Source organism: Pristis pectinata, chromosome X (genome assembly GCF_009764475.1).
Source record: "Pristis pectinata isolate sPriPec2 chromosome X, sPriPec2.1.pri, whole genome shotgun sequence".
NCBI classification, from domain to species: domain Eukaryota; kingdom Metazoa; phylum Chordata; class Chondrichthyes; order Rhinopristiformes; family Pristidae; genus Pristis; species Pristis pectinata.
In genome coordinates, this window is record NC_067450.1 from 1,230,465 (window position 1) to 1,248,429 (window position 17,965).

A 17,965-nucleotide genomic window follows, 5' to 3' on the forward strand; every position below is an offset into this window, starting at 1 on the left:
CATTTATGGATTACATATCAGTACTGAACTCAGCAACTGAAGGAGCACCAACTTTAAATTGGTCCTAAGATGGAGCAGAAAAGTTCATGTTGAGCATAGCCTAGGGAGAGCACCCTTCAAACCTTGGCGAAGGGCAGGCACGGTAGTGTAGCAGTTAGCGTAACCCTATTACAGCACCAGTGACCTGAGCTCAATTCCGGCCGCTGTCTGTAAGGAGTTTGTACGTTCTCCCCGTGTTTGTGTGGGTTTCCTCCGGGTGCACTGGTTTCCTCTCACATTCCAAAGACGTACGGGTTAGGAAGTTGTGGGCATGCTATGTTGGCGCCAGAAGCGTGGCGACACTTGCGGGCTGCCCCCCGAACACTCTGTGCAAAAGATGCATTTCACTGTGTGTTTCAATGTACATGTGACAAATAAAGATATCCTCTACTGCTGCTTATCCTCTATTTGCCACTCACCTGTCTTTGCAGAACGGGTTTACACGACATGCATCGAGAAGAAAACAAACTACTTCCACGTGACCTGCATAAAATGGAATAAGCACTTAGTGATTTCAAAACAGTGGAGTTGAAGAAAAGATGTGCAGTGGATCAGATCCTACTTTTTTCACATCTGGGACCTGGATTGATATCCATTGGCGTGCATGTATTCCCTTCCTTAGAAGTCAATGGAGCCTTGCAAACTTGAGCCAATTTCCTGAACACTGGCTCAGCATAAAAGGTACCCTTAATTTGGCAGCAGTTACTAAACTGATTGTCTCACTCAGGTGCTACAAGATAGGTGATGTGCAAAACTGACATCTCTGGTTTGATAGGAAATGTATCTGAGGCTGGTATGGAGCAGAAAATGCATACCATTTGAGTAAGAGCTTGAATGACTGCCTATAGTGTGGTATATTACCAAAGATTGTTGGCGAGCAGCAGACAGCAATTAATTATCAACCACGAGCTTTTTAAGAAAAGCTTACAGATTGTAACAATGGGGGTAAACTGAAGGGGATAAAATCTTAAATACATAGGCAAAGGTTCAAACCTACCTAGGAGAAGAAACTTGGGCTTGCACCTAATTTCAAACTTTCTCCCTAATTTGCTACATGTAACATGCATAAAGAATGGTGATTTGGATAACAGGTCTGTCGACTCCCCCGTTCAGAAAAAAGGGAATACAATACAGTTTTAATGTTTCATATAAAATCTGACATTTTCTCTCTACCCACAATTTGGAAGCAATCAAATAATCATTTGCACTGTTAAATAGATTTATTCCATTCCATATAGTTAACAGCCACCAGCTGTGAGGCATTGTGCCACAGATTAACTGTTAATAATGTTATAAAGCATGGAAACAGAACATTTGGCCCACTGCATCCACGCCAACCAATAGCACTTGGCCCATTGCCTTCTAAGCCCAAGCAATTCAAGTGATCATCCAGACACTTCTTAAATGCTGTCAGTGACTCTGCTTCCACCACTTTCTCAGGCAGTGTATTCCAGGTACTCACCACTCTGGGTAAAAAAGGTCCCCCTCAGATCCCCGCTTAAGTCTCTTACCCCTTACCCTAAAGTTCTCTAGTTTTATCTACCTCCGGTGTGGGAAATAGTTTCCTGCAGTCTACCCTATCTATACCCCTCATTATTTTATATACCTCAATCACATCCCCTCTTCACTGTTGTAGAAGCAAATTCACACCCATCCTATGGAGTAAGTTCTTCAGGTGTGGAATTGGGGAGGGGCTGGGCAAAGACCAGTTGCTCTCAGTAATGAACAAAAGAGTAGCTGAGGAGGAATTAGCACATTACCCTTGCTCCTCCCAGTATTATGCAAACTGGAAGACCTACTGTCAGAACTGACCACTTCATCCATACCTTCAGCGGCAGCTATGTGTAAGGGCGTACGTGAATCATAATCTTTCTGTTCCATGTCCATAGCAGAGAGTGCAAATCTGGGAAAGTGAGAGAGCACACTCCAGTCAGACCTATAGTACACAAATTCAGTCTTGCTACTTCCTCTTCCATCAAGCGATTTAGTTGAGAACACTCTTGTTAAGCACCTTGCAATGTTTTGCTACATTAAATTAATTTATTGTAATGAAAATAAAAGTTTATATTTAATGAGACATGAAATACAACACTGCACTTTCAGCAGATGGAAGCAATGAAGTGCTGGTTTACGCCCACCGTTTTCCACCTGAGTATTTTCATAGCTCGATTGCTGTTGATGGAAGATGTATTGAAATAAGGTACTTCCTTACAAAGGGAGGGTAAGAGATAATGGGAAATGGGCTTCTCCAACATACTTTCTCCCACCCCATTAACTGAAAAGGTGTAAAATACTAGCTGATCTGCCCCATTTTCTTGATCAGGATGTGGCTTGGGAAGGCTCATATTCTTCAAGCCAAGGCTGATTTAACAACTTAGAAACTCAGACTTCTAACATTGTCTTCCTAATGGGTTCAGGCCTTCAGTCCAGGCCAAGAAGCACATCCGTCAGCCAAGAGCACAGGTCCCAGACCTTCCAGCCTTATTGACTGTGGATTGGAAAATGGTGGAAAGCCAGGAAAATGGAACAAAGTGGAATGTACATCACAAGGTGTTTCCCAGAGACACAAGCTGGGAATGAAATTCATCTTTGCATTCTACTTGAGAGTTTCTAATCTCAATTGAGTCAGTGCACAGAGGTGCTGAGCACAGATCAGAAACTAGCTTGCCTACTGCAGCCTACCCGTGCCCATATGTGGCTTGGGGATGCATACTCTGAATAAGGAAGAAGGAAATTTTACTGTCCTATAAAGGCAAGTACTCACCTTCGCAGTGCAGCTATGTCACCACTGTAAGCAGCAAATAACAAGTTCACAACTGACTCCTCCTGGTGGAATAAATAAAAATAAAATTTTTAAAATGTTTCTTTTATTTATAACTAAGTTAAAAATTAATCAGAACCTACTAAGAACACAAGTATATCAGGCCTGCTCTTCCCACACCCCATGGATTCTCCCCACTCACTGAGTATCCTCCCACAGCCTATGGACACTCTCCCCTATCATGGACTCTCCCCGCCAGGTGAATCCCCTCCAACAGCCCATGGACATGCTTACCTATCACAGACCCTACCCACTCATTGATTCCCTTTCTATGGACTCTTCCTCACCCATTGAATCTCCCCCCTTCAGCTAGTGGATACTTCCTTATCCCACACCAGCCATCCATTTAATCTTGTGAGGTAAAGTACTGTGTAAATAACACATGTAATATAACAAAATGTCTTCCATCCTCTAATTCATATGAAGTGTCTGCATGTTTGGAAAAAATAGGACACTGCCTTTGATTCCTAACTTAATTATGCTTCCTGCAGACTGATACACTGCAAAGTACTGTGGACAGGCATTCTTATGATAATTCTGAGACACTTAGTTCTTGCTTACAACATTAAGCAAAGATCCCCTGGCAAAGCAGAAGCAACAGAGTGGCATGAAGAGAGGGGGTGCTAAAGTGAACATGGGCCAGTGATGGGCAAAGAATGCCAGTATGAACTGACTGGGGGTGGAGGGTTGCAGAGGAGTGTTATGAACTGGGGGGGATGGAGGTCCAAGAGGAAAGAACAGTAGAGAAGAAGGATATTTCAATATTAGTGTGACATTTGTACAAACAACTTAGCATCAATTGGCCAAGGATTACTGGACTGGCTTTAATTTCATTAGTATTTTGGGATGGGGAGGAAATCTTTTGGGTTGTTTTTTGCGATTAACTGTGAAGTTGGATTGTGCATAGCTCTGTTCTAGTACTGCACCAGAGCGTGGCGACACGTTGCAAGCTGCTCTCTGCAGATCTACTCATTGACCAACACCGAGTCGTAACGTAAGTAGTGTTCAATTAGTATTCTCACACACATGCGAAAGATTGCTTACCCTAGCTTCACTCCCATTTCTCCGTGGATCCAGTTTCCTGGCAAAATGCCTCAAGTTATCATAGTTATGAAAGTTGAAGAGGGAAACTAGTTCCTGGAAGAGAAGAGACTAGTCAGAGCCCTAGGGAATTTATTGGGTGATCTACTTCAGATTCAGATTAGTTTATTGACATATACACCAGTGTGCAAACAAATTCTTTGCTCGTGTGAAGCTCATAGTGTAAACAGTGTACATGGTAATAATAAATACAGCGACGAGTGGCAAAAACTGCCCCCATCCTCTCCCTGAAATTGAAGAGTCTACCAAAACCCCAACTGAAAGTGTTACCTAAAGAGTGGCCATTTAGGTGAGATATCAGAGACTGTATCCTATCATGAATCAGGACACTTGCAGAGATAGAAAAGTTAACTGAGAACTCTTAAAACTATTACCAGTATTTCATACCTGACAGAAGTCGATACCTCTCACACTGTTGCCAACTTTGTCTAAGGCAGGAGACCAGCACATGACACCCATCACATTCGGCACCACTAGCAAAACACCACCAGAAACACCAGATTTTGCTGGAAGGCCAACCTGCATGCACACACACAGACACACACACATGAATAAGTGAAGACCAAAGGTGACAGTCAAAAAACATTGCAGTGGTCCCAGTTGGATGAGTTCACATGCAAGCCAGCTAACAAACGGTATTGCTCTCTGCCTTGCATGTTATGGTTTTACCCGTGCAGCAAATGAGAACTAACTCAAATGCAACCTAACTTCCTCTGATGCCTCAGTTGAGAAAAGCTGAGCCAGGCAGGCCAGTTGGTTCGATTCCTAGTGTCCGTTAGCTGAGTGCGATAAGGGTGGGTGGCAAGGGGTGCCAATTGGCCTTAGTGCCATGGGGTAAAGAATGGGAAAAATCAGTTGAGGTTGCCACTTCTTAGTGCTACCCAGCGACATGACCCCCCTCCACTTTTCCCCATTCCTTTGGTGGAAAATGCATACCTGGAAGTGAAGATTGGATTGAGCTTGGTTGTGAATCCCCCACTCCCAATACCCAGAGAACTTATCTATCACTGCTGAAGCTCATACATGGTCACCTCTGAAGGACCAGGGCATGACTGTGGAACTACACATGAGTGGAAGGCATGACAGAAAGAGGAGAGAAAAATCTGTCAAAAAAATTAGAATCCAATGTACAATTGACTGGGTGAATAATAAAATGTCCTCAGGATGAACACTACCAAAATCACTGGAAAGAACAGACTAATTAAAAGCTTTCCCAAAAACTTGAACTGTTTTAAAATGGTACAAATGGTACAATTTTTATTTCAATTACCAAACAAGTGATGAAGCAATGTGCTGTGGAACACAGACAGCATGACAGAATACTGAAGGGGGTGGGGGGAGGGATTATTGCAGCACACAATTTCTCAGTAAGAACAAGACTAGAAATCCTGGAATTAAGTTAATTTTCTCACAAAACATGCAGGGGCCAGAATCCTGAATGACCATTTGAACAGAATTTGCCTAAAGTTGTGGGCATGCTATGTTGACACAGGAAGCGTGGCAACACTTGCGGGCTGCCCCCAGAACACTCTACGCGAAGATGCATTTCACTGTGTGTTTCGATGTACATGTAACTAATAAAGATATCTTAAACCTGTAACATTTTGAACCACTAGATGGCAAAGTTCCATAAGATTTCAGTGTAAAAATGACACACTGGGAATACTGGAAATCTGAAGTACAAAGCAGAAAATCTGAACTATTCCGATGAAAGGTCATAAATATTAACTCTGTATTTCTTTTCACAGAAGCTGCCTGACCTGATGAGGATTCCTATCAATTTCTGTTAGTATTTCAGGCTTTAGTACAGGTTTAGTGGTCCCGCTGATATGCTGTTTGACCCGCTGAGCTCCTCCAGTGTTCTCTTTTTTTTCTAGATTCCAGCATCTGCAGTCTCTTTTGTCTTTGGCGAGAAATGCAGCTGACTAGCAGCACAGGTCAGAGAATAAGCCATTGTGCAATGCCCCTAATTAACTGAGGTTGCTGTGTCATGATTGACTGTGGAGTCTGGCTTCTTTTGGGTGCTAAAAGTTTGATTTTTTTTTGTTGCTTATCATTACTTTATAATATTGCATTAAAATTTATTGGTGTTTACACCACTCCTTTGATAATGCAAGGATTTTATTTTTGCACTTTGTCTAGTGGTACATGCAACTTTTTAGCCAACAATGTAAAATTACCCGCCATTAAATCTTTTAGTTCAGCAGAAGTCAGGAACCTTTCCAGTTTGTTTGATTCATGGCCAGTGGAGGGGTTAGTATGGGAGTGATTTTTGGGTCTGGAATTGGTGGATCTTACCCTAAATGAGAAGGCCACAGTTGATCTGCAATCAGGCCTTAGTAACATATGTCCACAAGCAGCTTGCAAATTCATACTGCCTAATGTCAAACCTCTTGATCTGAAAATCTTGGTTATTAATTTCAGTTGTAAATTTAAGTCAGCAAGCAATTAATACTGAATCACTGCATTAAAACTGATCTGCCTTTGTAACCCAATTTATTTTATCAATTAACCCCACTTGTCGAATTCAAGTGCTGAGCATTTACGATATTAAATTTAAAAACAATTGTTAATTTTATTATCTGACTTTCTTGTTGATAACTGGCAACAAAGGGTTCATTCAGGAGACTGTGTAGATCTAGATGGGAGATTGACAGTCTAAGAACTAATATAATCTGAACTGGTTGATATAAGGCAGTTTGATGGGCCAAAGTTAGACATCATTAATTCCGAAGGATAGAGTGGGTGATAAAGGAGGCGTAGACTGTTAAGGAGGCACAGTGTTTATGTAATCCAAACGTTTAGGCTAATAATCCAAATTTGACTTCAAATCCCACCAGAACAGATGGATAATTTATATTAAGTTAGTGAAATAAACACAGCAATAAAATTATAGTATCAGGAAGCAGTAGACGTGAATTACTGTTCAAATTTATCTGGTTCACTTCTGTCCTTTAAAGAGATATTTCTTTCAATTTGGAGGTCCGTCAATGATATGCCAGACTCTTTCATCACAATTCCTCAATGCATCCTATCCCAACGGCAAGACAGACCCATCAGAGCTGATGACACATTATATGGTTGGGAGTACCCCTGGGATTCCATGACATTTATTTCGGATTCATGAAGTCTCATGGCATCTTGACAAATGCAGGCAAGAAAATCTCTTTCAGATGACCACCTCAACTGATTCAGTACTCCTCCGTGCAGGAGGAAAAAACACTTTGAAGCACTGAAGACAAAAGGCACAGAATGTACTCCAGGTGGTGGGGGCAGTAAGTCCAGTACCAAGCGTGGCCTGGCGGCAACACCTCCAACAAACTGTCTGAACCTTGAAGGACATAATCCTGATAAATGCCATAAAACGCTTACATGAAAAGCAAATTCGCCTGAGAAATCGTACATCCCGCATGAGTGCATCAGGCTGAGGGTATTCCTCACCGCCTCAGCACTCAAGATCCGCTCGCCTGTGATTGGGCAAATCCCCCCGTTGGCCAAGGTAGCCGCCATCACGCCGCCCGATTCACACGTCACCTCGATCGAGCAGAGCTGCGATGAGGGGGAAAAAAAAGGAAAACTTGGGTTTGCAGAAACACCAGATGCAAGGAGAAGCAAATTTAAAATTTAATGTGAAATTTCCACATCTTGTGAAAGAATGTATGTGCCATGCAACGCCCCTCCCGCGGCGCTCCCTCCTCACCGTCCTTCCAGCCGCAGTGCGGCGCTCCCTTCCTCGCCGTACTCCCCCCCCCTTCCTCGCCGTACTCCCCCCCCCTTCCTCGCCGTACTCCCCCCCCCTTCCTCGCCGTACTCCCCCCCCCTTCCTCGCCGTACTCCCCCCCCCCTTCCTCGCCGTACTCCCCCCCCCCTTCCTCGCCGTACTCCCCCCCCCCTTCCTCGCCGTACTCCCCCCCCCCTTCCTCGCCGTACTCCCCCCCCCCTTCCTCGCCGTACTCCCCCCCCCCCTTCCTCGCCGTCCTCCCCCCCCCCCTTCCTCGCCGTACTCCCCCCCCCGTCCTCGCCGTACTCCCCCCCCCTTCCTCGCCGTACTCCCCCCCCCTTCCTCGCCGTACTCCCCCCCCCCTTCCTCGCCGTACTCCCCCCCCTTCCTCGCCGTACTCCCCCCCCCCTTCCTCGCCGTACTCCCCCCCCCCTTCCTCGCCGTACTCCCCCCCCCCTTCCTCGCCGTACTCCCCCCCCCCACCGCGGCGCTCCCTCGCTCCGAGCATCCCACAGAACTGGAAGCCCCGCCGCCTTTCGCGGGTGTTCGCCCTCCTCCCCTGCACGCGACGGGATCTCGAACGACGCCCGCTCCTCGTGCTCGCCTGGCGGGACGGGCATGCGCAGATCCTCATGGCGCCTGAAGCCGCCGGCTTAGTTTTGTCCGTGGAAGTTGTTAACGTGCCGCGGACAGAGCAAACATCAAGGTGAAGTGCTGGGTGTAGGATGGCATCGTATGCTGCCAGCGGGTTGACCAAAAGACATGGTCCCCGCCTCGGAAGGCAGCGGTATGCTGGCGGCGAAAGCAAGTAGTTGCGGGAGAACGGACAAAGGCGTTATCAAGATGAAGCGAGAGCCCAGGAGAAAGGCTGAGGAAGAGTTTCCCGAAGCGTGAAGGGGAGGAGGTCAAGCGAGATCCAGGTGGAAGCAGCAACTGGTGAGTACTGGGATTAGGCAAAAATGGGGTTTTGGAGAAGAAGCCGATGAATGTAAAAGCAACGAGGTTAGAAATTGGGAGTTAAACAGAAATCACTCGGCACGCACATATTTCCAGCTTCACATATCGATCTGAGTGAATGCTTGTTTAGTGATAAGTATATTAGGCTGCACTGAGGTAGAAAATTGTTCTCAAACCAATTTCATGATTGGAACGAAAAAAAGCCAATTCATTCAGTGATAACACCTTTGACGGAGGTGAGCACCGAAAACCCAGACCCTCACCCATCTGGCACTGCAGTATACAGGCCACTTCACTGGGGATTGAGTGCTTCACGATGATATTGCTTCACAATCACAATTATAATGATAGTTATAATTTTAGATTACAACTATTGCAGCGAGGGATGGCCACTGATCCAGTTTGTATCCCAGCACAACTGAACAGTGTGAAGCAGCTTTACCCACCTGGAAGTAAAAATCTAACGTAGCAATCATGTCAACACCTTCTGGAAAGCACTGGGATAATAAAAGAGATAAGCCAAGATTACTTCATGAAACTAAGTTGGGGGCATATTCTCTTTCTAATTTCACAAATCATTCACATCAACAATCAAAATAGCACCAGCATTCTAATCAACAAGCCTGTATTTAAAATACTCGCAGCTCATTTCAGTCGGATGAAGGGTAAAATGGTGGGAGATGGTTAACTGGTGACTGAATGCCATGTCTGAGATCAGCTTTTAGCCCAACACAAAAATGCTTGAAATGAATCTTTTACACTGTACTTCTGCAGTAAGGAGCATCAATGAAGAGATGGATTTTGATTTGCCAATCTTACTGTAGGGAAAGAGTACACAGACCAGGAATCATGCTTTGGATTATTGATGTCTGGGCCCTATGTAAACAGATTGTGCCTTCCAAACTTCCATCAAGATGACAGTAAACCATGTCTGAGCATTAGGCAGACACTTAACTCCACATCAACAACAGAAATGATGGAAGAACTCAGCCAGTCAAGCGGCATCTGTGGAAGGAGAAACCAGTCAATGTTTTGGGTCAGCGACCCTTCCTCAGAACTAGTCAGTGACACGAAACATTGACTGGTTTCTCCCTCCACAAATGTTACCTGACTGGCCGAGTACCTCCAGCATTTCTGTTTTTGTTTCAGATTCCGGCATCTGCAATTTTACCTGTTTTCCATTTAACTCCAGAGTTTTGTTTTTGGCTTACCTTCTTCTCCTTCAAGTAGTATCCAATGGCAAAATTCCTGTCTCCCGTCTCCTTCTCTGACTGAAACCTCAGTCGTGGAAAGAAAAGTGCACAATTAGTGATTCACAGAAAATCCCCATATCATAACCTATTTGAATGGCATATTCACAAAAAGATTGAGCAGAAATTGAAATAAGGAATTTGAGAATTGGGAAAAGGATTTTAGCTGTCCCTTTTTGAAGGGTCAACAGCTTGCCACCTGCTTAGAAAATATTGGAAATGGAAGTGAGGATTGCACCTTTGCAAAAAGTGCCTTTGGGAAAGCATTCCAGAAAGGGAAAACCATTTGAAAAGAACGCACTTGCATTTATATTTGAACTTTTCACATGCTTAGGATGTCCTAACATGCAAAGTAACCAATAAGTTACCTTCTTGAAAAATGTAGTCATAGTTAGCTTGTGGGAAAGCATGAGGCTAATATTCACAAAACACAATCTCATGAGTGGGCTTTTGTAGTACTGGCAGTATGGAGATTTGAGTGGCTTTCATCTGACCGATTAATCTGTTCTTTCTGGTTAATCTGTTCTTTGAAGTAGAATTTTTGCCAGGTTGCTGTGGGGAACTCAGTGCTGTTTGGATTGTCATGAGCTTGTACATCCTCCTGAATCAACTGGTGGAACCTTGATTTAATGCCTCATTGGAAAGGTAGAACCTCCGATAGTGTGGTGATCCCTCAGTGTTGCCCCTCTGACTTTGCACCACTCCCTCATCATTCAGCTGCAGTGTCAATCAAGATGATGTGATGTTCTAGAGTGAGACTTAAATCCATGATCTGACTCAAGGTTATCACTGAACAAAACTGAAGCTAGAGCTTTGTTTTATTAGTGAGCTTGCTACCTAAGGTTTAGTAGCAAATTACAATTGACTATTGGAGGCTCTGCATGGATCTTTGGAGACACAGGAATAGAGGTTGGCACTTACGTAGCATTGCTGAAGCCCACATATTCATTACCAGCCATCTTATTAAGGAAGTGCATAACCTGTAGAAAGGAAAATAAATTTAGACCCAGTGTGCCATTTCTAAGAGAGCAAGGAGCTTGATGTTGGGTATAATTATAATTGGAGTTCAGACTATATGGAACTCACCTAAACTAGTGTACTTGACCAACTCTTGAGACTTAATCATAATGGTAATAACAGATTTTTTCTAAAGAGGACATGACACATGCTGAATGTGCATTGTGAATTGTATTTCATGGATTGCACAAGATGACATGGAAATGAGGTTAGTATTGTGAAGCCGTTGCACTTTCTCGAAGATTACTGAAGGACTTCCTTTGTTCATGAACAGCCAAATTTACCAGAATTAGGCCTCCTTTTAAACAAAATACCCTATCACACAAGCTTTTTTTTGGTTTGGCACATTTGGTTCTCTGCATGGCAGTCAGCTGAGTGAACATTGGTTTGTGTGCTGCCAGGTTAGAGTCTCTGGGTAAATTTTCACATCTTTTTTGCTATATTGTTGTTATTGAAATACTTACACAGTCAAACTTCTCTGCTTTGTTTGCTCCAGGCTGTAAATACAAGAGGGAAAAAGTGTATTAAAGCCCAAAATATTCCTCGTGGCACCTCATTCAAAAACTCATGAAAATCCAGGGGTATGGACAGCCATCTCGTGGCAGTGTAAATATTGCATCTTTTCCCGTGGGTGACAATGGGACACCATGGACAAGGTGAGGGAAAAACAGCAAGAATGATGCACTCACAATGTTAAAAGTGAGCAGGATAGAGGGCTGAAAGATAAGGGAAGGACTTAGATTTATATAATGCCTTTCACAACTTCAGTTTGTCTCAAAGTGCTTTACAATCAATAAAATACGAAGTGTCGTCTTTGTTATAATGTAGGAAATGCAACAGCCAATTTTATGTACAGCAAGCTCCTGCAAACAGCAACTTAGTAATGACTGGATAATTTGTTCTTAGTGAAAGTAACTGAGGGGTACATCTGAGAGAGCAAATGGAGCTATTGTTTAATGTTTCATCCAAAAGATTGCACCTCAGATAGAGAGACGTATATACACGGAGAGGAATGCATAGAAGTAATTTCACTTCAGTTTTGTGTCCGCACATATTCTATCCTCCGGGTTGCTGTGGATGTTGTCCACAATGCAAGTGAACAGATACCTCACCATCAGGCAATATTACAAATCCAGTTCTTGAAGTGATTGCAAAATATACCATGGCATCAGACTTGATGATTGACCCTGGATTAAAAGACCGGAACTTGGTGTAAAAATGGCATTGGGTTTTACTCAAGCATACCGTGATGTGTTTAACACTAACCAGCCAGTGTGAAATGAAACACAAATACAAATTAACTTCAGAACTTGAAGATTGCCATAGTGATGGGGGAGGATGTGCAGCTGAAGGGTTCGTGACAAAGAAAAAGCTTTGTGTTTTCAAAGGGATTATGCAATGTCAGTCAGTTTGGTTTCTGATTACCAGGTATTATTTCCTGACTAAATGCAGGTTGTGTCAGCACCCCACTAAATGTATTTACCCTCCTCTAATGTGTCCGCTTGTCACTCTGCCTAAATGGAAACCAGTCTTACTCCGCAGTTTTTTTGCAGCCTGAATAAACTTGAGGGACAGATCAGCATGAGTGTCTAGAATGGAGATTGACAACAGCTGCAGCAAGAAGTGAAAAATTAGTACATTTCTCAACAATTCTCTCCAGTAATAATCTTTACATTATTTAAGGGAAATATTTATTGTCAGACCAGGTGGGTCACAGGCTTGACCCATGGGCTGTGTTAGTTTCATACCAGCTCAGAGCCATAGTTGCAGCACTGCTGGAGGGCAAAAGGATGGAGAAGATTAGTCAGGAAGCAGGAACCTTGACTGATTTCTCATGCCCAATCCAGCGTTGGTGGGGTCAGTTGACCTTCCAGAATGCCAGTGTGCTGTGACAGAGGTTCAGTATGAACACTGGGAATTCTTTTATCAGCTGGACTTTTAGTGAAAGTGCCAGAGAGAATGTTACTACCTATCCTCCAATATCACTTATTGACCTTTGACTGAGGAGTCAAAGGTCATTACCAGTTCTAGTTCTTGAATGCCCAGCAATTTCTGAAATATAAACAAGACAAAATGTTTTTAAAAATTACGAACTATATTTCCTCTCCCTTCCCTTGTTCTTCCAGGACATGCAGAAAATTCATTGTTTATTCTCAGTGACTTTATGTGACCAAGTATACATCAGTTCTGAAGTCACCATGACTGTGCATTGTCTGGTTTTGGCAATCTTTGAGAAAATGGGCAAACAAATCATTTCTGATTCACCCACAATATACTGTAGCCAGCGACAATTAACTGTGACTCAGTACCTTACATTGGCTTAACCTTGATTTGTGAGTAGCTTCTTCGAGAATCCCATTGAGATTAGGGATCCACCAAGTGGGAAATCTTGTAGCTAAACTCACAATTGATTGCATCAGACCACCAAATGTGCAGGACTGACTGCCCCAAACTGTATTTCTACCTGAAGTTTCCATTGATACCTTGCACCTACCTTGTATCATGCACAACAAGTTGAAAAAGGGAGCTATTGTGACATTATTACATTAGCAACAGTGACCGACCATTATCATTTTCAGCAATACCTTGTTTATCTGACAAGGTTGCCTCTGACAGTGAGTATGTAGTACAAACATATTGTAACAGTACCTTTGGAGATAGCTTTACTGTGTCTACAGCAGGGTCAAACTGCCCCACATGTACTGGCTCATTGGCACAGTTGAGTCATTCTGCAGTGGGCCTGCTTAACTTGGCTCTTCATTCTCTGTCTCAGTTGCCATATTATCTTACCTTGATAAGTGAGGTAATAACGATTGCACCTGCGTTTACCATGGGATTATGGGGTTTATCTAAAGACAAAATAGAATATTTAGATTAGCGGTATGAAGTGATTTGAAGTTGTCAAAATTTAACTGAATTAAAATTGTATGGTATTTAATTTTTTAAAAAATTGTACTGATTGTCTTTGTATCTGATTTGGTGACCAATGTGCAGACATCTTTCAGCTGGCCAACTCATTAAGGGTCTATTGCCACAATTACCTAATGCCCGTAAGATATGTTTATTTGGATGTAATAGGCCCCTGTAAGTGATCATAGCCTTTACAACATCATTTCAAACACTCAAGATGTGACAGATGGTACTTTTAGTACAATTACTATATTAAAAAAGCAGCAAAGTGGAGAACTGTTTCACTGTTTATTTTCCTGCTGCTTACAAGGACATAGATGCCATATGGTCCTTTGAGATTTTCATGCCTTACATTTATTTCCCTGATCCTTTTCAGTGTAATGTTCAAACTCCAAGTACTTGATGCAATTCTTTTCTTTTTTGTTGTTGATAACGGATGTATAATTAGTTCTATTATTCCACAATAAATGAAAGCTCTATAGCAACAGACTATGTGCAGGTGAGTTGAATCTCCTTTGTGTATTCTGTTGCCAAGAGGAGATGGAACCCTAGTCCCCTGAGCTTGTCAATTTGGCTAAGCCTAGGGTGCTTATTGAAGCACTTGTATGTTGCTATGATACTCGCCTTCCTCGTTCAAAAAGACTTTATTGAATCGTAGTCCACTGGGTTCTTTGCCCACATACTGGTGAACATAGTCGGTGCTGAACTCATTAACTGCAATAGCATACTCCAGTGGTTTGATGCAAGATTGTAAGCAGAAGGGAATTTTGGTATCTCCAATGGAGTGTCTAGAGAGAGCAAAAAAACAAAATGGATGACTCCAGAGCAGATAAATCAATGTTTTTTTTAATAAACACAATTAAAACCTATCTGGCTTTAATTCTGTTTTCACCCAGGTACTGGTGAAATACGTGGTAGATCTTTTGGCTCCGATATTAGTCATTTTGTTTATCCTAACTGATGCACAGAATCTCATTTGAAAAGTTTCATACCACTTCAGTGAACCAATAGCAGCTCGAGAAGGCCCTCCATTACCTCTTCAAGGACAAGTAAGGATGTATTACAAAAGATGCATGGCAATCATTAAAGCAACTGTGGACAAAGTGTCCATACATGCAACAGGAAGATTTAGTGGACCACCCCATCAGCCATTTAGCTTCCCAGGTAGTATCCATAAAATTATCCTCCACTAGGTCTCATGTAATCCATTGTGCTGTGAATGTTTAAGAGGTTTGAACAGGGAGGCTATTCTTCAGCCAAAACTTACTTCTCTAAAAACATATCTCCCTCTCATTTCCATTCCTGAGAGGATACAAAAAGAATACTTGGTACTTTGAGATATTTTCCTAGTTTGTTGTATTTCCTTACCTTGTTGTATTTCCCAGCTATCTCACGAATGTCACACTTACAACATGATGACCGTTAGTTTGTACTTGGTGATTTTAAAGCTTACCTCTGTCCATCCACTGTACAGAGAGAAACCCCCCAGAGATCTGGACTGAATTTGGCCAGTTGTGGGATGTAATCTGCAACCTGTAAACAATACAATTGCTTTTAAGCTTGATCATGAGAGAAGTAACAGCAACTTACAGTTACATATTGCCTTTGATTTTGAAATGTGCCCTATGGTACTAAATAAACCAGTATGGACAACACATACAGAACTATAGATAACATAAGAAGGGGTGATCAGGTTTAGTTTGAAAAAAATAGGTTGCAAGGAGGATCTTGAAATGAGACGAAAGTTATTTCATGGAGGGAGCTCCGAAGCTAGGGGTATAAGTGGTTGAAGGCACAGCAGTTAGTGGCACAAAAGGAGAACTGGAGAGTTCAAGAGTGTAATTAGTAAGCTGAAGCCAGATTGTCTGTTGGAAGCATGTGGCCTTCATTTAGCGCACTCAGTCTTAGAACTTCACAATGTAGGAAAAGAACCCAATGCCGACTAAGTTAGGTGACAGCTGGTATTGACCCCATTTGACATCATTTTGATCAAATTCCACTTTCCTGCAAAAGCATCACCAACCCTTAACACCACCAACCACCCCCCCCCCCCCCACACACCTCCATCTCCAAACTCAAAGGGACTCCACAGTTATCAGCATTCACCTTTCAAATCTTACCTTGCCACCGGTCTTCATTCTTGCATTTTCATAAAGCCGGTTGATATGTGAGGAAAATACTTCAAAGTCGGGAATGACAAATTTTTTCCTGAAGGCCTGGGTCAGTAGAACAATGTTACTTCCAAAAAATCTTAAATAGAAAGAAACAAAATAAAAGCATTATCTCAGCATTGGTCCACATGGGGGAGAAATAAGGATATATCTACATTTTAAATTCAAGACTGAAACAGAAACGACTTCAAACCAATGCAAGAATTTGTGTAAAAGATATCAAAAATGAGTCTTCATCTTTATAAATGCTGTTGAAATGCAAGTGATTTTCTTATTTGAGTAGAATAAAGTGTGATAGTGAATCGGAACTATCTTCAGTAGATGCCATGCCATGCTGCATGGATCTCCTATTGTTTGCATCAGTGACCAGAATCCTGTTTCATGAAAAGCAGAAAAAATAGGAACAGTCCTAACCAGTATGGACCTCCTAATATGTCCTTTAGTCAATTAATTTGGCAACGATTACATCCTGAGTTGCGCCCTCTTATTTTCTAACCACTTATTTTAAAATATCCAGTTTTAAACACCTGTGAACCAGACTTAATTCTTCTGTTTCCTGCATGAGATGGAAAAGGATGTACCCCTTAGGGTGTGCGAGTTCAGTCAGTCAAGTAGGGTTCCCAACTCTGGTTGGATGCATTCCTTGAGGTTTCATCAAATGATTTCCTGCTGCAAACTACCCTACTTCATACTCGGGTTTACAGTGTTATACTTTAAAAACAAGGGTCAGTTTTCTTAGCAGCCGTACCCACTACTCCTACCAATGTTGTGGAAATATTATTGAAAACAGCAAATTGGTAGTATTTATCATTTCTAGCATGAAACGAATGTTGCAAAATTAAGAATTTGCATTCAAGTAGATGGACAATGCAGTTGGCTTCCCCTGTGATCAGAACAGATATTTAATAAGTGAGAGTCTTTTGCACAGCTGCAATGAGACTAATTCAACTGCTTGTCCAGTTAGTGGTTGAAATGTTCTCCTCTAGACCCATTCTTGTCTTTACATCAGTTATAACCCCTTTTTCCTTATTATCATTTGTTTTCTCATTTAATCACTCCCACTCTATAACAGCACAAAACTGCTGTGAAGTACAAAACCCCTTCACCCTTCATTGTTTGCTGCCAGTTTCCATCTCAGTCTGTATCTCTCCATGAAATAAATCATCCAATTGGATTAATCTTGACTGTTGGTGAAATGGCTTGTGAAACCCTTACCCCAACATTTTTGTAATAAATGAAAATATTCAAAGAACAATAAAAAGAAATTGTTTTTCTCCTGATATATGAAGAAAAATCCAGAAAATTATCTTCATTTCCTGGAAACTCCAGGATAACTGGAAGCACTCAATTCAACTGTCAAAAACTGTTCAAAGCACAAGCTCCAGCCAATTATTTATTTATATCTTCCTGTGTTTTGGCAGCAAAGCAAGGAGCAAACATGTATTGGTCACTGAAGTAAATTCTTCCAGTAAAAGGACCAGTATATTTAAAAGAATGAAAGTACTGTATGTAATTGAATACAAAACAAATGTAGAGGGTAATATGTTTATAAGTGAATGCTGTTATGAGCAATTTTTATTTGCTAGTTAATTCTATTTGCTCTTACAAGAAGCTGGCTCACCTTCAAACAGGATTTGATTCCAATTATGACATATACTGCACTGAGTAAATATAAACTCGGGTCTTTAAATACCAGCACATTGCAGCAAAATGGTTTATGACCTTTCTGACAGCAGTAAGCACAGGGAAGTGCTTGGTCAGGGTAATCTATGCTCTGCCTGCTATTTGAATGCCACACCACATAGTTGCCTTATGTAACATCTGAGGGATCTGGCACCAGGTTATTTTATGGGCCTTTGTCGGTTCACCCAAGCACGTTCTAGCTGGTGCATCTGTTAGGATATTGATGTTGAGACCAGTAGACCTGTGACCGCTAAGACACCAGAAAGACTTTGTTCTTCATTCCATACAATAATTT

At 42.2% G+C, this 17,965-nt stretch overlaps 2 protein-coding genes across 5 annotated transcripts in view; one reads left to right on the forward strand and one right to left on the reverse strand.

Moving 5' to 3' along the window:
* LOC127566993 (glutaminase kidney isoform, mitochondrial-like) overlaps window positions 1-17,965 on the reverse strand; it is a 35,874-nt gene that overhangs the window by 1,213 nt on the left and 16,696 nt on the right. For 2 of the 3 annotated variants that reach the window (XM_052009592.1, XM_052009594.1), the window contains 14 exons: window positions 15,937-16,066; window positions 15,270-15,349; window positions 14,441-14,604; window positions 13,697-13,755; window positions 11,371-11,403; window positions 10,811-10,869; window positions 9,851-9,917; window positions 9,086-9,136; window positions 7,334-7,510; window positions 4,349-4,480; window positions 3,905-3,997; window positions 2,804-2,865; window positions 1,866-1,942; window positions 459-522 (listed from right to left, as the gene is read on the reverse strand). In XM_052009592.1, the coding sequence (XP_051865552.1) occupies window positions 459-522; window positions 1,866-1,942; window positions 2,804-2,865; window positions 3,905-3,997; window positions 4,349-4,480; window positions 7,334-7,510; window positions 9,086-9,136; window positions 9,851-9,917; window positions 10,811-10,869; window positions 11,371-11,403; window positions 13,697-13,755; window positions 14,441-14,604; window positions 15,270-15,349; window positions 15,937-16,066 (1,248 nt within the window). The remainder of the gene's footprint in view (window positions 1-458; window positions 523-1,865; window positions 1,943-2,803; window positions 2,866-3,904; window positions 3,998-4,348; window positions 4,481-7,333; window positions 7,511-9,085; window positions 9,137-9,850; window positions 9,918-10,810; window positions 10,870-11,370; window positions 11,404-13,696; window positions 13,756-14,440; window positions 14,605-15,269; window positions 15,350-15,936; window positions 16,067-17,965) is intronic. The other variant, XM_052009593.1, reaches the window with a different exon arrangement.
* Window positions 8,526-17,965, forward strand: part of LOC127566991 (signal transducer and activator of transcription 5B-like) — a 152,035-nt gene continuing 142,595 nt past the window's right edge. Inside the window, exon 1 of one of the 2 annotated variants that reach the window (XM_052009585.1) lies at window positions 8,526-8,618. The gene's annotated coding sequence lies outside the window, so the exon portion shown is untranslated. Of the gene's footprint in view, window positions 8,619-11,542; window positions 11,563-17,965 lie in introns of those variants that run through there. The other variant, XM_052009583.1, reaches the window with a different exon arrangement.